The following is a 21,764-nucleotide window of genomic DNA, read 5'->3' as shown; positions in this document are numbered from 1 at the left end:
ATATTCAGCTCCTCTATTCTTCCTGCCAAAGTGTATAACCTCACACTTTCCCACATTATATTCCATCTGCCAAGTTTTTGCTCACTCACTTAACCTGTCTATATCCCTCTGTAGACTCTTTGTGTCATCCTCACCACTTGCCTTCCCACCTATTTTTGTGTCATCTGCAAATTTGGCGATAGTACATTCACTTCCCTCATCCAAGTCATTGATATATATTGTAAATAATTGAGACCCCAGCACTGATTCCTGTGGCACTCCACTAGTTACAGATTGCCATCCTGAAAATGCTGCCCTTATCCCAACTCTCTGTCTTCTATTAGTTAGCCAATCCTCTATCCATGCTAATATACTACCCACAATACCATGGGCTCTTGTTACCACCTTATGTGCGGTACCTTATCGAGCGCCTTTTGGAAATCTAAATATATTATGTCTACTGGTTCTCCTTTATCTATCCTGCTTGTTACCTCCTCAAAGAATTCTAGTACATTTGTCAGGCATGATTTCCCGTTCATGAAGCCATGCTGACTCTGCTTGATCATATTATGTATTTCTAAATGCTCTGGTATTACATCATCTGTAATAAACTCCAACATTTTACCAATGATAGTTGTTAAGCTAACTGGCCTATAGTTACCTGTTTTTTGTCTCCCTCCCTTTTTGAATAAGGATGTTACATTGGCTGTTCTCCAATCCTCTGGGACTTCTCCTGAATCTAAGGATTCTTGGGAGATTACTATCAGTGCATCCTCTATCTCTGTAGCTACTTCTTTTAATATCCTAGGATACTGAAACCCATCAGGTCCCAGTGGACTTATCGGCCTTTAGCCTCATTAGTTTCCCTGGTACTTTCTCTCTAGTGTTAGTTATTGTATTTATTTCCTCGCCCCTTTTGCCCCTTGATTAATTAGTATTTTTGGAATGCTATTAGTATTTTCTACCGTGAAGACTGAAGCAAAGTATTTATTCAACTCCTCTGCCATTTCCTGGTTCCCCATTATTATTTCCGCAGCTTCATTTTTAAGGGGTCTATATTGACTTTGGCCGCTTTCTTCCTTTTTATATATTTAAAGAATCTCTTACAGTCTGATTTTATATTACTTGTTAGTTTACCCTCAAAGTTTATTTTCTCCCTCTTTATTATTTTTTTAGTCATCTTTTGTTGGTTTTTAAAACTTTCCCAATCCTCTGGCTTATCTTTGCCACATTGTGTTTCTTCTTTCAATTTGAAACTGTCCTTAACTTCCTTGGTTGGTTTATCCCCTTCCTTGAATCCTCCTTCCTCACTGGGATATATCTTTATTGTGAGTCATGAACTATTTTCTTAAAAGTCTGCTATTGTTCATCAACCATCTTTTCTGCAAAACTCCTTTTCCAGCCCACTCCAGCCAACTCTGCCCTCATGCCATTGTAAATATCCTTATTTAAGTCTAGCACAGTTGTTTCCGATCCAAGTTTCTCACTCTCAAACTGAATGCTAAATTCTACTATATTATGGTCACTGTTTCCTAGGGGATCCTTTACTCTGAGATCATTTATTAAACCTGCCTCATTACACAATACTAGATCCAATATAGCCTGATCCCTAGTTAGATTCACAACATATTGTTCTAAGAAACTACCCCAAATACACTCTATGAATTCTTGCTCCTGTCTACCTCTGCCAATTTGATTTTCCCAATCTACGTGAAGATTAAAGTCACCCATGGTCAATGTACTGCCTTTTATACATACCCTCTTTATCTCCTGATTTAGTCACTGTCCTAATGTATAGCTACTGTCAGGGGGCCTATGTACTACTCCCACCAGTGTCTTCTTCTCCTTGCTATTTCCTACTTTCACCCATATAGAGTCTACATCTACTGATCCAAGATCCTTTCTTGCTACTTATTCCATCTCATGCTAACAAAGCTACCCCACCGCCCTTTCCTTCCTGCCTGCCCTTTCGGAAAGTCACATACCCCTGAATATTTAGTTCCCAGCTTTGATCTCCTTGTAACCATGTCTCCGTAATGGCAATAAAATCATACCCACTATTTGTGCCGTCAATTCATTTATTTTGTTCTGAATACTATGTGTATTTAAGTAAAGAACCATTAGTTTTGCCTTTTTACCATTTTTTCCCCTTTTGACCCTATTTACTACTGTTGTTTTATGTTTGCGCACTCTGTCACACTCTGGGTATCATTACCTAAATAGCTGCCCTGCAATGTTGCCATATCCTTTTGCTTTGTAAGCCTACGTATCCCCTTTTCAGAACCCTCCCCCTCCACACGCTCTATTTAGCTTAAAGTCCCCTCTACAGCCTTAGTTAATTGGTTCACCAGGACACTGGACCCAGCACGGTTCAGATGAAGCCCGTCCCACCGGAACAGCTTCCTTCCTACCCCAGTACTGGGGCCAGTGCTCCATGAACTGAAACCCATTCCTCCCACACCAATCTCTGACCCTCGCATTTAACCCCTTGATTTTATTTACCCTATGCCAGTTTGCCCGTGGCTTAGGTAGCAATTCCAAGATTATTACCTTGGAGGTTCGGCTTTTTAATTTAGCTCCTAACTGTTCACATTCTTTCAGCAGAATCTCCTTTTCTAGTCCTATCAACGTTGTTGGTACCAACATGGATGACGACAACTGGATCCATCCCCTCCCACTCCAAGTTCCTCTCCAGCCCTGAGGGGGATGTCCTTAACGCTGGCACTGGGCAGGCAACCCAGCCTTCGGGACTCATGCTCATGGCTGCAGAGGACAGCATCTATCCCCCTCATTATACTGTCCCCTACCACGGCTACGTTCCCATTTTCTCTCCCCACTTGAATGGCTTCCTGTACCACAATGCCTTGGTCAGTTCGCTCATCTTCCCTGCAGTCCCTGCTCTCACCCACTCAGCTTGCAAGAACCTTGTAACTGTTGGACAGTTGCAGGGACTGAGGCTCCTCGAACGCTACCCTCTGGATCCCCAAACCTGCTTCACCTGGAGTCACACCCTCCTGTCCCTGATCACAGACCAAATTTGAATTATCTAATATGTGGGGTGTGATCGCCTCCTGGAGAAAAGTGTCCAGGTAACTCTCCCCCTCCCTGATGTGACGCAATGTCTGCAGCTCGGGCAGCAGCTCCTTAACTCAGATCCGAAGTTCCTCTCGAGCTGCAAACACTTAGTAAAGATGTGTTTGATCTGGATCACCTTGGTGTCCAGAAGTTCCCACATGCTGCAGCAGCAACGCATCATCCGTCCTGCCATCGTTTTCGTATTTTATTCAATTAATTAGTTAATTACTCCAGTATCCCCACCCTTTACACTTTATTATAACTATTTTTTATACACATCAGTATCGATCTTATACTTAACAAGCTACCTTTAAGAAAAAGGGAAATAAAAGACTAGAGATCTAATCACAAACAAAAGACCTTACTTTACTTTAAAGACTAGAAATACTCACCAATCCTACTCACCAATAAGCTGCTCTCTGCGCTCTTTTCCCTCTTGTTCTGTTTAATTGTCTCACACTCTCCTCTCACTCTCTCTGTTAAAGGCCCTGCTCATCTCTCTCTCTCTCGCTGTAAGTGATCCTGCCGTTTCTCTCTCATTCTTTGGCTGAATGGAGGAATGAAGAGGGTCATGTGACCTGTTCCAAATTCTGCTGATGACAAGCCTGGGTTACATGGTAATTAAAGATTAAAGGGGGGGGGGCCCAGGTTGTTTTACTGGGAAGAAGGTGCAAGGTGTTCACACTTGTGAACAGTGACAGTACTGATAGTGGATAGACAATTACTCTCCAAAGATCCACGAAGGTGTTAGAAATGTCAGGCTTTTGTGCACGATTATAGGTTAAACTGTCTATTTAGGTTCAAGATGGAATGAAATTGGGAGTTTGAAAGATAGCTGATTAGCATTCTACCTGAAAACAAGGCCTGTGTGATTCACAGCGCTATAGAGATGGGCTTTGAGAAGGGGAGAGTCCAAAGGAAGCCGTTGTGGAATCGGAATACAGGGTGTTTCCTTAAAATATCACTGAACCTCATAGACAATGTCAATCTGCAAGGATCAGAGAGCGAGGGAGAGCAGAGGGATAGAGACAGCACGTCTCTACAATTCACCATGCAAGAATGTGGGTGGGAGATGCTTAGATTGAAGATATTGGGTTTGTGGGGGTTTAAGCAAGTATGCAAGATTTGCGTAGCTTTAAAGAGAGTGAATCTCCAATTCACCCCTCGCCTTGGCAGTCAGTTCAGGGAGTAGATGTTACCTGACTAAGAAAGGAAGCAAGTTATTGGGAGCTAAGAATCACTTTGCACTGGCTTTGGGAGAACAGAGTTTCCATTAAAGGAACAGAGTAAAGGAGGGAGATTTTCAACACAAAGATAAAAGCAAAATACTGCAGATGCTGGAAATCTGAAACAAAAACAGAAAGTGCTGGAAAAAACTCAGCCTGTCTGGCAACATCTGTGGAGAGAGAAACAGAGTTCACATTTCGAGTACCTTCTTCAAGGAGATTTTCAGTTGTTTTAAATGTTAAATGGAGTATCTTTTCTATAGCTTTGAGAATGAGTTAGCTACTGAAATAGTTTTTTGTTTGTGTTGCAGTAGAAGTCTTAAAACTTAAAACCTTGTTGGTGACCCCTCAGTCATTGGGAGTTCAAAAATATCTTCTTAAAAGTCATTGGCGGAGATAGTAACACTCACCTATGAAAGTAATCCAAGATACAATAGCCAAAAAAAGAAAGACCTAGAATAAAGAAGAGTAGAAAAGACACAAAAATGTCATAACTTAACACAACTTTTTTTTTTTACTGTTTTTACACTTTTTATGTTTTGTTTAAAATTATGTTTTTTATGTTTTTTTAAAGAGATACTTGTATCTCTTTAAAAAAACATAAAAAACATAATTTTAAACAAAACATAAAAAGTGTAAAAACAGTAAAAAAAAACCTAATTCTGAAGTCTTTCCCTATTGCCTTATCTAACTGGAATTTGTGCACGTTGAGTCTTAAAGTGCAATTAAAACAGGTCATTAAACATTCTCTGCAATATTTATCCATTACAGGTTTTGGGAAAATGGAATTTTAATTTGGTTATTAATAAAAATGTCAAGGTTTTTATGCTAACACCATCTCTAATTTGATATTTTGTCCTATCAACTGGGAGGGCTAAAATAATACTCAATCTTACTTATCTTTCAACAAACGTTTCTGTAAAAAGAAAAATATAACTCTTTCAGTTTAACACAATATGCTTTTTTGTTATGCATTGCTAGAGAATGGAGTCAAACTAAATTCAATTCTCTATATCTGTTTGGTTGTCTAAATGTCTGTCTGCAACAAATACTCAATCTGCAGGTTTAATTTTCTTGCTTCATTCATGTAATACTGAACAAATGTCCTAAATAGACTGTCATTTCCAATTACACTATTTCAACAAGAGAATGATCTTTAGGAATAGCAACACTGAATAAATGATGGGAGATACGATATCAGTGTTGTCCATTACAAATTGCTAACTAGCCACAGTATGGCTTTGGTGACACTGCTTTAGCCATATGTATTGATTTTAGTACATAACTCCTCACACTTGCACAATAAAGGCTAATGTACTTCACATTTGTACACATGCTTAACAGACACCTACTACTATTTTAGATACCAAGGAGGTAAAGCACTCGCAGTGATCAGAAACCGCCCTGTCACTCTTCAGCTTACCATTTTACCAACAAACGCAACAAAAGGATTAAAGTTCACATGGATATGTCATCTGAATTTGAACTTTAAGACCATATGTCCGATAACTCTGTACAATTTTATTTGCTGATTAGAAATACAGTTTGCCATTTTGTCAAATTTGGTTAGTGGCTACAGTAATGGACAGCACTGTACTCCGAATCAATTTTAAAAACATTTCTGAGACACTTGTGACAATTCTAGGGAAATAGTATGTAATTTTCTTCATAACTTATTAAATAACTTAGTAGCTCATGTGCTAATGAGTTGCAGCAACTAGTTTCGTCCTTCTTTACTTCGGTCAGAAATGTTTTCCTATTAGTATGGGGCCATTGCCTTGTTCGTTATTTAAATAATTTTTGTGGTCTTTTGCAGGGGCCATTTTGCAGAGCTGCTTTATTACTGGCAACATGTAGGAATGGATAAAAGTTCCATGGCTGCTGCTTACTTTGAGTCTTTAAAACAGTATGAGAAAAACTGTGAGGGAGAAGATATGATCACACGGTTGGCAGATCTCTATGAAACCCTAGGACGTTTTTTGAAAGACTTGGGCCTACTGAGTCAGGTACTTATGACGATTCTGTCAAGTTGAGGGGGCAAAAATGTAGGAGTAGTCTCCAGGGCATAGTATGCTTACCATGAATCTAAGTTATCCAGCTGTAACATTTTAAACTAAAACACAGACTAATCCAAATGGTTTTCTTAATCAGCCCTGTTCTAACTACAGGCAACACCAATAGAGGAGCCATACTGTATGCCCACCTCCAATTAGATTTTAAGCTCTGTAGTTGTGCAGAAGGACAGAATAATTTGAATTAGAGACAGTATAATTTATTAAATAACCTGAAGCAAGTTTTGGAGAGCCACTCGCTGAGCAGGATTTTCAAATGGCAGGGTTTCCTACCCCACCAGCCAAAGAGTCAACCAGGAACAGATCTCCATTGATAACTGCTGCCCCACAGCCATTTAATACTCCAAGGAGTGTTAATTGGCTGGAGATGGGACTTTCAGAGGAAGTGATGCCTCTGAGATTTGCTGGCCAATTTGATCAGCCGGCAGCTCTGGAGCCCCAGCAGCGCCAGCAGTAGCAGTGGCCAGTACTGGGACTACAAGCAGGTCCGATTCTAAGGCCCAGAGTCTAGGATCAGGTAAGTGTAGATGTCTCATGGTGGGGAGGGGAGGTGAGGCCTGAGGAGAGTTGAGTCTTGATGGAGAAACTGTGGGGGTGGGTGGAGGGAAGGCTGGTTGGTTGGTGACAGACCTTTTGTGGGGGGTGCCTGATGTGGAAAGGAGGCTACTGAAGGAGGTGCCTACCCCCCAGCTCCCTCTTCCTGCCTGAGCAAGACCGGGCTTTCCTCCTGCTCCTGAACTCCTCCTGTCAGCCTCAAAACTGCTGATGGGAAACGGCCCTTAAGTGGTTATTGATTGCCCATTTAAGGCTCTCGTTTGGGGCAAGGGTGGGTGAGTTGGCCTAGGCTTCAGCCTTTCCACTGTAAAAGGTTGAGGCAGGCAGGAGGGTGGTGGGAAGGCTATCTGGGGAATTTTATTGGGCCCCCCCCATGTCCACCTGAAAACCCATATTTATAACCTTGTCAGCAGCCAATTCCATTCTCCTGCCCTCTCATTCAAGTTGAACCAGACTTCTGTGCCCAGCCTTGGTGTCTGGTTTGTCCCTGACCTAAGGTTTAAACCACACATCCAAGACTGTCTATTTTATGCCCACCACGTTACTCGCTGCTGCTCCTGCTTCCTTTCACTGCTTCTCGAACTTATATCCACACCATCACCACCTGCAGATTACTCCAACAATTTACGTGCAAGCTGCTGAGTTTCACCCTCCCTCAACAAAACATTGTACAAAACATTGTGCAAAACTCTGGAATGTCTGCATTATACCCCACAGTAAATTACTTTTGTATATCTGCCCTTTCCTCACTAACCTCGATCCAGTCCATATCCTTGAAATATCAAATTCACGAGCCCTTGTCCTTATCTAGAAGTCTCAAAGATCTTGTTCCTCCTCACCTCCCAGCAGTAAGGGGTCCGCCTTGTTTTTGTAGACACTTTAGAACGTTTTTATGGCATTAATGATGCTGTGTAAATGCTAGTAGTTATCCAATGTTGCATTGTAGCAACACCTCGATTATAAAGTTTTTGGACTTGCTCCTGTTAAATTTGATGCTGTCCTTTAAAACATTCATTCTAATGCTGCAGTGCCAAAAGACAGCCTATAATCCAATCCTAACTTGCTATTGGTAAATATGGCAATCACTGTACAATAAACAAAACCTGGTGAATGTTAAGATAAAAGCAAAATACTGCAGAAGCTGGAAATCTGAAATAAAAACAAAATGCTGGAAAAACTCAGCAGGTCTGACAGCATCTGTCAGAGCTGAAGGAAGGGTCATAAAATTCAAAAATTAACTCTGTTTTACTCTTGCCACAGATGCTGTCAGTCCTGCAGGGTTTTTTCCAGCAGTTTCTGTTATTATTTCTGGAGAATATTACCATCTCTTGACCTGGGTTTTTAGTATGGTTGGGTCACAAGAAAAATGTTTTAACTGTTGGCAACTTTCCCCAAACATAGGCTGTTGCACCCTTGCAGCGTTCTCTGGAGATCCGAGAGAGTGCGTTGGATCCAGATCACCCCAGCGTGGCTCAGTCCTTGCACCAGCTAGCTGGTGTGTATGTGCAGTGGAAGAAGTTTGGAAATGCAGAGCAGTTGTACAAGCAGGCACTAGAAATTAGTGAAAATGCCCACGGCTCGGTGCATCCCAGGGTTGCTCAGGAGCTAGATGCTCTAGCAATGCTTTATCAAAAGCAAAATAAGTAAGTTTTTGATGTAAGTTTTGTACTATAGGGCACCTTTTAAATTTCATTTTAAATTAGCAGATGTTACCATGAGTAGTTTGCAGTTGTATTTTGTTGCTAGGAAGCTCAAAGCCTTACTTATCTTTCCAGAAGATTTTAATTATTTTTGTAGAATTGCTTGTTATTGAAATCAAACTCTAACTTCTCCATATGTATTGCAAAAAAGTCATTTATTCATTAATGTTGAATGCTTTTGCTTAAGCTTTGGTGGTGGTGTGCTGTTATGGATTTATGACTTCCTCCTCCTCCGCCTCCCCTTCTTCCTCCTCCGCCTCCCCTTCTTCCTCCTCCGCCTCCCCTTCTTCCTCCTCCGCCTCCCCTTCTTCCTCCTCCGCCTCCCCTTCTTCCTCCTCCGCCTCCCCTTCTTCCTCCTCCGCCTCCCCTTCTTCCTCTTCCGCCTCCCCTTCCTCCTCCTCCGCCTCCCCTTCCTCCTCCTCCGCCTCCCCTTCCTCCTCCTCCGCCTCCCCTTCCTCCTCCTCCGCCTCCCCTTCCTCCTCCGCCTCCCCTTCCTCCTCCTCCGCCTCCCCTTCCTCCTCTCCTTCCTTCTCCTCCCCCTCCATTTTACTTGGGGTCACTATAATGCTGGTTCTCCTCCTGTCAGTTACCCATTCCTCTTCCAATGCCACTGGCGTTAACTTTCCCGCCACTGCATCTTTCCACCTGGCCTAGGCCTTCCTTTTCTCTTTTTCCTGACAGTCCCATCTCCACTACACGCCTCACCACATTTCCTCTCACTCGCTCTCTCCACAACAACTTTGATGCTCCCACAATCTTCATTGACCCCCTGATATACTGTTATGGTTAGACGGCCACATGTTAATTTTTGCAGTACTCTAAAGTGTCCAAATGAGACTTTTGGCTTTGCTTTAACATTCCCTGAGACAAGGTAATGTTAGTTTACTGCTGTTCAATTTTATATACACTGCTTCATATTTTGAGGTACGAGCAAGTGGAGCCACTAAGGAAACGGTCCATGAAGATCAGACAGAAGGTTTCCAGGCAGAAAGGAAACATGGTAAGGAATGAATGATGTAACCAATACAACTAAATTATTATGATGTGCTGTCTGTCAATAAATGTCAAGTGCATATTTATATTAAAGGAAAGGCATTCAAAAAGCATTGTAATTCATCTGTACAGCCTGTTCTTGGAGTAAAAGGAAGCTTTTTTATCATTATGGATGTTTTCTTGCTTTGGAAGTAGATTATAGTTAGTGTCCTTTTATGGAGCCTGTTTTTATTGCCAATTTAGAAACAGTTTTTTCAGTTGTTCTTCAGTTTTATTCTAAGCAGCAAAAAAAGGGAAAAAATTGATCTTAAACACTCAAAAAATCCAGTGTAAATTCAGAGAAACCTTTTTTTTTTTGTTTTTATTTTGAATGCCACTCAATCTATGGGGACTAATGTATAACTATAGTTAAGCTATAAATCTAAAGATTCAACATCCAGTTACTTACAAGTTTGTTGTAGGCACTACTTTTCTAAACCTCCACAATCTCTTCTCTTCCTGAAGAGGACATTGCTGACATGTAGAATCATATTCATCCAGATCCTCTGTTTAAGATAGTTCAAAGGATCTGATCTGAAATGAAATTAAATTTGTTGTTCCACTCTTTCCCTCCCCTACCCACCCGCCAGTTCCCCCATTAGAGAATCTTGCCTGCATCCCTTGCCCTACACAGCCTGGTCATTTAGGCTGTTATTCTCTAGGATATTGTGCCTTCGTTACCATAACAGCAGAAATCGTGATCAAGATTTGGAGTCTTTCGTTAATTCACTACAGATGGACAAATGGATTCGTAGAAAGATGGAATCTTGTCAAGTTATTGTTCACTCAGTAGATTGACATACAGCCACTAGAAGTATCATACATGCATAGTTTATGAGGAAGTGCATCATTATGAGGATAGATTATATGTTATATAATTTAGGCCCCTCTTCTGCCCAAACAGAAACATTGTTGGGAAACCGCTGCAATCCTGGTCTATCGGAATTTTTTAATGTTTATTCAGCAACGATTAAAGAATGGTGACGTATGTCCAAGTTCAGATGGTATATGAGTTGGTGGGGAACTTGGAGGTGCGCCCATGACATTACTGTTTTTGTTCATCTTGGTTGAAGAGATTGCAGAAAAGGGAGATGCTGTGCACTTGTTGTACATTTGTCATATATTACACACTACTGGCACGGTACACTGGTGATGATCCAGTTGGCAGGGATGCTGTCCTTGATGGTGTCATGCTTTGGTGTTGCCTGGATAGTGTAGCCACAACAAGTGGCAAATCTTTAATCCTACTCCTGATTTGAGCCTGTGGATAGTAGAGAGGCTTTCAGGGATCAGGAAGTGAGCTACTGAATAGATCACAGAGCACCCATCCTCTGGCTACTCTTCTACTCATGATAATATAGCTTATTTTTGGTGATGGCGTTGGGGGTAGGATTTAGTCATGCTGGTGCCATGAAAGATCAAAGAGAGATGGCCAGGCTTTCTCTTGTTCAACATGGCCATTATCTGGCACTTTTGAGGCACATGTTATCTTGCACTTGCTGGCTGTTTTCCAGGTCCTGCTGTTAGCTGGCAAGGGCTGCTTTATTAACATGCGAGTTGTGAATCATCATTGCACAGCCCCACATCTGACCTTATGATGGATGATTACTGAAGCTTCTGAAGATGGATGGCCCATGGATGCTGCTCTGAGTAGCTGTGGTGGCTGGCTTCCAACAACCACAGCCATCTTACTTTGTGCTAGATATGACTACAACCACTGGAGAGGTTTCTCCTTTCTCACCTCCACTGATCTCAATTTTTCTAGAGGTTCTTTATACTATATTTTGTGGAATGTTGCCTTGATGTCAAGGACAGCTGCTCTCATCTGTTCTCTGGCATTCAGCTTGTGTCAAGGCTGTAAGGAGATTTAGAGTCAAGTAGCATTAGCGGAACCTGAATTGAGCATTAGTGAGTAGGTTATTGGTAAGTAGGTTCTGATTTATTGTTGATGACTAGTGATTGTGAGGAGTCTGATAAAGCAGTAATTTGACAGGTTGGATTTATGAGGTTTATTCTGCGTAGGAAGTATCTGGGCAATTCCTCATTAGCATAAAGTTCCACATAGCCATTTCTGTTCATGCCCTAGCCAGCTAACCTCTTTGGATCTCTTCATGGACTTGTTTCATTTTACCCTGGTGATCTCCTCTCAACCTGCGTACCCACATGCTATCTCTGCACCTCTAACATGCTTTGTCTCTCACTCCCTCCAGTCTGTGAAACCACCCTTCTCCTTTCAGCTCAAACTCTGCCCTGCTCCTTTTGCCTTTCAGTGCTACCCTAACCTACTTGTTTTATCTCCTGAATCATCCCACCAAACCCTCTTGCCCTGCTTTTTCTCCCTTGATGGAAAATGCTTTGGCTAGCAGTGACTGAAATAATGTTTATCCCTTGAAAGGAGATTTTGAGATTTCGGATGGTTGCTACTATATTGAGATGTTCATGATGTTTAAACAGTGACTGATCTGTCATATTAACATTGACATTTCACTCTCCAGCATGGTTTTGCTGTTCTTCGTCGTCGGGTTCTGCAGTTGGAGGAGCTTACCCTTGGAACTGAGTCAGCGGACACTGCTCGGATACTGAATGAACTGGGAGTTCTCTACTATCTTCAAAATAACATTGAGTAAGTGGATGTAACGAATGATTTATCAGCGTGTGTGGTACAGAAAACATTTCAGTGTTGGTTATCTAGTGAATAACAATAAATAACTTCACTCCTGGTTATTTTAAGAATAAGCCTCTTCTCAGTTCCTTTATATCACAATGGCAGGCTAATAATAGATACATATCTAAAATTATAGATACCTTCTGTTATGTAGATTACGGTTGGCTGAGTGGCAATATTTGTTGGCGTTCTACCACATTGGTGACCCATCTGGTGCACTAATGTCCTTTAGGGAAGGAAATCTGCCATCCTTGTAGCTCTGGTCTGGCCTACATGAGACTCCAGACCCGCAGCAAAGTCGTTGACTCTTAAGTGCCTTCTGAACAAGGGCAATTAGAAATGGGCAATAAATGCTGGCCTAGCCAGTGACACCCACATCCCATGAACGAATAAAAAAAAGTGTTGGGTCTGACAGTGGGATAATGCTGAAAAGCCTTATCAGTTTCAAAATACAGATTCTGATCCTGATTACTGCCTCCTCAACTTAGCACAGCAGTGTGACCACCTGCTCCCCGTCAGTACTCAGGAAAAGACCTGAACAGTGTCTTCACAACTTCCTCTCATGTTCTAGGAGCCTGGTGATTAAGTATTTTCAATATGGAGCTAAGTATTGTTCCTCTGTGCACAGTCACATTCTTTTCTTATCATTATCAATCGATAAAAGGAGTGAAAAACACCACGTTCAGACTTTATCTAAAATGTATTCACACATTCCACATCTCCAGCTGCCTTGGCTGTAAGCTCTGGAGTTCCCTCCTTGAGTTGTGGGTGTTGCCAGCGAGGCCAACATTTGTGGCTTGCTAGGCCATTTCAGAGGGCAGTTAAGAGTCAACCATATTGCAGTAGACTAGACTGGGTAAGAATGGCAGAATGATGATAGTTCCATGGCCACCTTTACTAAGACCAGCTTTATATTCCAGATTTATTAACGGAATTCAAATTCCACCAGCTGCCATGGTGGGATTTGAACCCATGTGCTCAGATCATTCGCCTGGGCCTCTGGATTACTAGTCCATTACCATCATCTCCCCACAAGTTGTGGTTGTTGAATAGAATTTTACTTTGACATTTGCCCCCTAAAACTGATATTGTGGAGTATTCGTTTTGGAAACGTGATACTTTTAAGATCCTGGTGTCAAGCATCGACTGCTCTGATCTGAGAGCTTCAGAGTGCTGGGGTGCATTCTGCTGAAAGATGGTTCTCACAAAGCTTTGACAAAGGAAAAGCAACACTTCATTGGTTGTGTACATCATTTTCTATCTTCGAATAACAATCTGTATCCTGTGCAATAAAATTGTGAAGGAAATGGGAGTAACATTGGTGGGAGTAAAAATTGTATTGCTTTCTAAAATTGAATCAAGACTGTAAATATGTTATCATACTAGTCCTGAGTTAACATGTCAGAAATATTGTTACAGGCCTTAGAGGATGTTTTCTGTTTTTGCAAATTCAATTTAGGACAGCAGAAATCTTCTTTAAACGTTCATTGGAAATGAGGGAACGGACTCTTGGTTGTGACCACCCTGATTGTGCACAGTCCTTGAATAACCTGGCGGCTTTGTATAATGAGAAGAAAGAGCATGAGAAAGCTGAGGAGCTGTACGAGAGGGCACTGGACATTCGCCGTGTGGCCCTGGCACCTGATCATCCCTCTGTGGCTTACACCGTCAAACACCTGGCAGTGTTGTACAAAAAGAGAGTGAGTCTGCCCAAACTGTGTTTTGTGATGCAATGCCGGATTTTTTTTTTTAAAAAAACATTGGGTCTGTTTTCCACAATTTTTTTCCCAACACAGCATAGCCAGAAAATAGTGGAATTCACTTTTAACATTCTGCAAACTGCAGCAAAAATGCCCAGTCCTGAGTGAGAGCAAATCACGTCCCCCAGCCATATCTATATTTTTTGAATACTCTTTAACTGATGTCAACCCTAGCTTTCCATGTCAGTTGGAATATAAGTGAACCTGATTCAAGAATGAATGAATATTGGAGTATGACACTGCAGGAGTCAGAAAACTGAAGTTATTTCCCGGTGAAAAATAAACATGTATTCCTTTATAAGTTTAACATTTATAGAAGCTATTTTCTAAATAAGAATGACCAGTAATTAGCCATAGTTCACAAAGAACCGTAGGCATCTCTCTCCATTAGAGGAGAGACAATTGGTTATATATAGCTTGAGGGGTACTACTCTGCAAGCATGAGTCAAGGCAAAGAAGCAGGCCGCCACGAAAAAGACTAAAACAACATTATGATATGCTGTAGGAACTTAGGAACTGGAGGAGGCCATTTAGCCCCTTGAGCCTGTTCTGCCATTCAATGAGATTGTGGCTGATCTGTGGCATATCTTTGTACACAGTCTGTACTCCATATCCCTTAACACCTTCGGATAACAAAAGTCTTAAACAATCGCAGTTTTAAATTTAACCTATTTGACCTGGCATCTGTTGCCATTTGTGGAAGACTGTTCTAAATTTCTGTCACCCTTTGTGTGTAAAAATGTTTCCTAACTTCACTCTTGAAAGGTCAGGCTATCACTTTTAGGCCATGTGTCCTTCGTCCTAGACTCCCCAACCAATGGAAATAGTTTCTCCCTATCTACACTATCAGGTCCTCTTAGTATCGAAAACTAGATCAAATCATCTCATAATTTTCAAAATTTTGCAGAATACAACCCTTGTTTGTGTTTCTATAGGTATCACTACACTGCAATTTATATAATTCACAAATTTATACATTAGAATCTAATATTTTCACCTGCAGTTTTGCTTCAGGAATGCAAGATAAATCTCTTACACTTCCCTTTGAATCACCTGACGGCACAACTGGATTTTTCTGACAGCTGGACTTGTAAATTAATGAATTTCCCGACAGCTCTGTAGCAGTCGATACCCAAACGGCTGTATATAAAAATAGCCAGGTCACTGCTGTTGTTCCCACATCCAGTCCCATTAGGGTTAAAGTGGCATTATATTCCAGCTTGGCTGAGCGGTAGCAATCTCACCTCTGAGTCAGAAGGTCGTAGGTTCATTTCCCACTGCAGGAGATGGGCACGTAATCAGTGAAGGGGTGCTCCATTGTCAGAGGTGCTGATTTTTGGATCAAGCTGTTCAGATAGCCATAAGAGGAGAAAGGGTTACTCATGTCTTAGCCAGCATTTATCCCTTAATCAACACATGTCAAAAACCCATGAATTGATCATTCATGACTCCTTGAAGGCAAACCTCAGGAAATGTGGCATGTCCACCACGGCCAGGGAGAAAAATCCACAAAGGATTATTTGTGGTTGCTTCCTTGGAACAGCAAAAAATACAGGCGGCCAAGGACAAAAGGCAAGCTAGAAAGACAGGGTCGTCCCAACAACTCATCCTCGCTGGCATTGTAGAAAGCTGTGATGACTCTCCGCATGCAAGAAACAGCCATTTCCTATAACGAAAGGAAACAGACGCTGGTAACAATGTTCATTCTTCTCATTACTGTTTACATGACTGCTTTGTGCAATCGTATGCTGCATTTGGCAATGTCACAAGTGACTACACTTGAAAAGTAATCTGTTGTCTGTGAAGCCCTTTGAGACATCGTGAGGATGTGTTAGGGACATTTGGCTTTGTGAACATTTGAGGTTTTAATGGAAATTTATTGAAACAATATGTTACGCCTGTTTGTAAATGCAACAATAGGTAGATTTATGTGGTGGGATGTGATATTTCTTTTCAAGTGATCAGGGTTTCAAGAAACAAAAGATTACAATAAATAAATAGATAAACAGATCTTCTAACCCATGAACAGTAAAATACATGAAACATTTCTCCTTTTAAAGTCATAGCGTTTTGCTACAAATGCCGAAACTGTTTCCTAGCATGTTAATCCTTTATTTTTAAATTTACAGGGAAAATTGGACAAGGCTGTTCCTTTATGTCAACTGGCAGTTGAAATTCGTCAGAAATCCTTTGGCCCAAAGCACCCGAGCGTGGCAACTGCCCTGGTGAATTTGGCTGTGCTGTACTGTCAGTTGGTGTGTTGATTGTTGGCCTCACCATACTTGGCTGTTATTTTATTAAGTTGTTACAAAGCTTAGAACTGTTTACACTACATTAGGTAAGGCCTAAGAAAGCTGAGCAACTCGAGTGGATTTCAGGCAACTTGTTAATGTAGGCAGTTTTGAATTAAATGCTGTTACAGCAAGATAAATCTTTATTACCTTGGCACTTGCTGAATGCAAACACTACTGATTTCAGGTACATTATGGTGAGGAGCAAGACACTAAATGTTCAGCTACTTTTTGCGAGGTGGGGAAGAGAGGGAACATCAGGGGATAATAACTGAAGCTCAGCAATCAGGAAAGTAACTGGGCTGCACCGAGTAATTAGGGATAATATTCTGAGTTCATGCCTTGCCACAGAGCCTCATCTGCTTGGAGTACAGATCTGGAATTTGAACATACACTTCCCATAATTTTCTACATTTTACAATAAGGATGTAATGGTGTGGGCAGGTTCTCTGTGCTCGAAAGATGTCGAATGATTAGAAGGAGGGGGTTGACAATTTTTCTGCAACTAATGAGATGAATTTCAGGTCACTGTTTTATACCTATATCGGCACATTGTAAAAGAGGTTATAAAATTGTCCAAAAGATGAGATTGGACACGTTGGAGTAATGTGTGACATCTCAACATCCCAAAATAGGATGGACATTGAGCCACGGAAGTTTCAGTAGCACAGTGTCAGAAATGAGAGTTAAACTTATGAAGGAAAACTTGGAAAATGAGCTTATGCCAGGGAAAGTGAAAGGAGGATCCAGTGGAAGTTTTCAAAATTATGATAGTTTTTTTTCATTTTCGAAATGTTGGCATCATTGGCAAGGCTGGCATTTATTACCCTACTTGGTTGGCCTGAGGAAGACGTGATATAACTCACGTGGCTTGGTGGGACAGTTTTTAAAGGGCACTTATGAGGCAACAAAGTTGGTGCAGAACTGGAGCCACATATAGGCGAGACCTGGTAAGGACTGAAGATTTTCACCTGAAAAAGAGCACTTCTGACCATGCAGCACCCTCTGTGCATTGAGTGTGTTCACATCAGTAGTGGATATTGAAATGGTGATCTATTAACTCAGGTACACTAGCTGACCAGAATGGTCCTTACCAATTACTGTAAAATGACCAGTCCTTGTGATAATGTCATCTTTGAGAACGTGTGTTCTTGTGTCAATGGGTGATTTGCTGAGAGTAAACAATTGTGTGTGGAATAAACATTGTAGCAGAGTAAAATACTTTGTTCACATGATACACAAACAATTTCATGTATTAGTAAAAATATGATCAATTTTGTTTGTAAAGACTATCTTTAAGCCCTTGATTAAAGAAACAAATAAGTCATAAATGTGTCTATTCCACAGAAAAAGCACACTGAAGCTTTACCACTATACGAACGTGCTCTGAAGATCTATGAGGACAGCCTGGGTCGTTGCCATCCCAGAGTGGGAGAGACACTAAAGAATTTAGCAGTGCTAAGGTAAGGATGAAAGCTGCACCGAGCTCAGTCTTTATAGGTGTCAGTCAGCGGCAGAAATACATCACGGCCATGTATTTGCTTTTACGCGATGACGGTACCCTGGTCCCTGGCATGCTATGTAACACAGGGTATATTGCCAAGCTATATTTCAGGTACTTAAAACTGGCATGACACAATGGCTGAATTTCCCTTCAGCTGATGAGGCAGGAGAGGCCGCGGTTTGACATCCCTGAGCGGAGAGCAGGCTTTACGACGCGATCCTACTTCCTTGTTGATTTTGGAAGGGGCACTGTGTGCTTGCCATCTGCTCACACGTGCTGGGAAACCAGTTAAGCTCCTCGAGGGTGTAAGAGTGCACTCCCAAACATGACAAGATTTTCAGTCTGGCACCTGTCGTGCGAGGAGGTTGTCCATTAAACCGTGGTGACCTCCCAGCGGTAGACATCTAGTTGGGCTGAGCCACTTTGAAAATTGACCATTACTGCAGCAATGCTTGTCACTGTGTGTGTGCGGGTGCTTTTCTCCTAGTATCCGAAGGTCCTAAACCTTCTAGTCCCTCACTTTTTAATTTGGGTCTGGCAACCAGGAACAAAGCCTCCCTCGTGGCTCCCTGCCTATTTCAGCAGCTTCTACCTCTTGACAGTGGGGCTGCCAATCTGTTAGTGCTAGATGGTCTCCCTCTTGGCCCTTTAGACCCAGGACCTACCTGCCATTCTTAACTGTACAGATTTCACAGGCATTTTTGTCTTCCTGACCTGTATTTCAGCTGTCAGTGGACAGGAATGAGAAGGAATGAAAATTCAATCCAATGTGTTTGAATGTCATTGTTAGGAGCAACACACATGTAAGCGTGTCAGGGGGCAGATTACTAAATCACATTGCGAGGGAAGATTATGTGAGTAATTGAGATTGGGGAGGAAGAGAGGGGCAGAAAGAACAGGTAACATTACAACCATAAATTACGATATGCTTACTCCACAGGTTAGAAATACTAAAATGCCATTATAAAAATAGAACCTAATCTGCTTTAAGTATTCACATAATTTTGGTGTTTTTAAATTAGCTAGACGTAAATTAAGGTTGGACACTCTTGAAAATCATGGGTGTGAACTGGTGACCTGCCAAATTATGGCACAGAGTGCTTTAAGAGGATGTGCATTAGAGAATTTTGTAAAATTAACTTAGTTTAATTTGATAATTGCAATATTGAGTGAACAAAAGTTCACATTAGTGTACCAGAATGCAAGACTGATATTATCTTGCAATTTATTTTATAGTTATGAGGAGGCCAACTTTGAAAAGGCAGCTGAGCTGTACAAGAGAGCAATGGATATTAAGGAAGCTGAGGCCTCGGTGGTCGGTGGAAAAGCTCTTTCAAAGCATTCATCTACTGGAGACACTTTCAGTTTAAGAAATGCTCTGGGTCCTAATCCCTACCTGGAATTGGGACACAGGTGACTTGCAGATAGGAACGGACAGCAGAGAAGTTGGAGGTGTGAAACCTTATCGGGACAAAGTGTCAATTTTATTTTTGTTTTTACAGCTGCTCCGAGTACAGTATGCCATGTCAAGTCTAAAAGGGAATTATGTTTAAAGTTTAAAATCGAAATTTTCTGGTAGCTTTTAACCTGCAGAAATTCATCAGAATGAAAAATGAAAGTCAAGCAATATTACTTGTAGCACATTGGAGAGAAGGAAAAGTCTGGATCACGTAATCCAACTCTTGTCTTGAACTGCAGAACATACTTGTATATGAAGGATTCGCTATCAAACAAAAACAATGCTTGTGAAAAGAAACAACATTTTGTGAGCACCTTTTGAAGTTTGCACCAGTGTTGATTTTGTATATCAGTGTTTTAATGTTAGCCTAAATCGAACAATATGAAATACCCTTCTTTCTTTGAAAGGAAAATAACATTTTTGAAGGAAACTTCAACTGCCTGAAATCTCCCTGAAGTAGGCTGTACAAAAGGACCTGGATGTATATTTATTTATGCTTGAAATGCTGTCAGAGCAGATTCTTTATATTCTTGGAAATGCAATAGAGAATCAACGCTAGTGCTAGTTTCAGCAGTGTGCTTGGTACCTCAATGTTAAATACAGTACTTAAACATTTGGTTCTCTCACCCGTTTTGCCACTGAAACCCTCCTCCTACACCTTTGTCACCTCATTCAATTTTTCCAGTGCACTCCTCCCAAATCCAATCCTCCACTAACTTCAACTCATCCAAAATTACCCCACCACACCTATCCCACAAAATAGTATGTTTACCTATCAACACCATCTTTGTTGACCTCCCATTCTCTCAGTCCTTCTGCACACTGTCTTCAGAATTCTCCATCTTGTCTCTCATTCAGTCCATGGCCTCATTCCTCTACCTGAATCCCAGCTCGTATTCTCTACTCTTCAACTCTGGTCTGCCGGGTGATGTACTCTTGGCGTTGCACGCAAGGGACGGCACCTCTGGTTTGCACACCAGTAGAACACTGAGGTAGGGAGCTTTATTTTGATATCAAAATAATGCGGACTGACGTTATACAGACAACCCTCTTATTTTTCTGACAATTTGCTGAAGAATTGCAAGGCAATAGAGGTCAATGAGGATAGGGTTAATAGGTAAACTTGGAAATTCATGGAAAGTATTGTTAATACTGAGGACTGCAATAAACGACTGTTAATAGATGTGTAATTAGGAAATTAATTTCAATAAGCATGAGGTGGTACATTTTGGTAGGAAGAATGGAGAGAGTATATAACCCTTGGAAAATGAGCTGCAGGATAGAGGCACAAAGGGTTCTCAGGGCACGATTCTCAAATTATTAGATGGAGCAGCACAGGTTAATAAGGCCTAAAGATTGCAAAGCACTGAGGGGTTTGTTTCTAGAGGGACAGCACTGAAAAGCAGAAAAGATATGTTAAATTTTTTTGAACCTTTGTTAGACCACAAGAGGAATAACGAGAACATTTTTGGTCTCCATGTAACAAAAAGGACATAGAGGCACTCGCTGGAGGTGCAAAAAAAAAAGGATTTACAAGGATGACCAGATTTGAGGGTTTATTACTTATCTGGAAAGACCACAGACTGGGGCTCTTTTCTCTAGTAGAAAGAAAGCTGAGGTGATCTGACATGGGACTATGGAGTTTGATAGGGCAGAGGGAATTTCCACTTGTGGGAATGTCTAAAACTTGGGTCCATAAATCTAAGTCACTAAGAAATCCAGGAGAAACATCTTTATTCAGAGAGTGGCTAGAATGTGAAATTAGCTACAACATAGAGTGGTAAAGGTGAATAGCATGGATACCTTTGAAGGGAAGCTAGATAAAGTTTGAGGAAGAAAGGAGTGGAGAGATATGTTGATTAGGTTAAATATGTAGGGTGAGAGAAGGTTCTTGAGCATAAACACTGGCCAGTTGTGTGCTGTAAACTGTGCAATATACACCCAGTGGCATTGTGTTCACCCACTTGGCCTTTGCAATTTATTAACTCCTCTATACCCCTTTGCTGCATCTTCTGAAACATCCCTCAGACCTACCTCTGGAGCACACTTTAATCTGTTTCCCTTTTTGATTCAGTCTGACCTCTTTTTGTGAAGTGATTTGGAGCATTGTTACATTATAGGCCTTATATAAATGTAAGTTATTGTCCTTACTCTTTTATGCAGAAGTTTGTGCTAAAATTTAAATACATCCAGCAAAGTCCAGCTTGGATTTTGACCCACATATCTTCATGGACTTTTCCCTTCAAAGCAAACCTGAGGCTGTACAAAGGGGAAAATAGGAACACGTAGTTATGTCAAGAAGCAAAAAGGTTTTTTCAAATTTTATGAAGTATTTGGATTTTTGTACATATGTAATGTTATCCTAGTTTGAGAAAAAAAGCTATTAAATCCTAAAAAATGAAGTATCGTAAATAAAGATATAAGAAAGAACTTGAATTGTACTGAA

At 41.1% G+C, this 21,764-nt stretch overlaps 1 protein-coding gene across 3 annotated transcripts in view; it reads left to right on the top strand.

Moving 5' to 3' along the window:
* Positions 1-21,748, top strand: part of nphp3 (nephronophthisis 3) — a 68,784-nt gene extending 47,036 nt beyond the window's left edge. For 2 of the 3 annotated variants that reach the window (XM_041183418.1, XM_041183419.1), the window contains exons 21-28: positions 6,097-6,286; positions 8,309-8,550; positions 9,532-9,607; positions 12,135-12,262; positions 13,764-14,004; positions 16,194-16,319; positions 17,703-17,818; positions 19,096-21,748. In XM_041183418.1, coding sequence (XP_041039352.1) covers positions 6,097-6,286; positions 8,309-8,550; positions 9,532-9,607; positions 12,135-12,262; positions 13,764-14,004; positions 16,194-16,319; positions 17,703-17,818; positions 19,096-19,276 — 1,300 coding nt within the window. In that variant the 3' untranslated portion in view covers positions 19,277-21,748. The remainder of the gene's footprint in view (positions 1-6,096; positions 6,287-8,308; positions 8,551-9,531; positions 9,608-12,134; positions 12,263-13,763; positions 14,005-16,193; positions 16,320-17,702; positions 17,819-19,095) is intronic. The other variant, XM_041183420.1, reaches the window with a different exon arrangement.
* Positions 21,749-21,764: the final 16 nt, after the last annotated feature.

Source organism: Carcharodon carcharias, chromosome 3, assembly GCF_017639515.1.
Source record: "Carcharodon carcharias isolate sCarCar2 chromosome 3, sCarCar2.pri, whole genome shotgun sequence".
Taxonomy (NCBI): domain Eukaryota; kingdom Metazoa; phylum Chordata; class Chondrichthyes; order Lamniformes; family Lamnidae; genus Carcharodon; species Carcharodon carcharias.
This window is presented reverse-complemented; position numbering and strand designations above follow the sequence as displayed.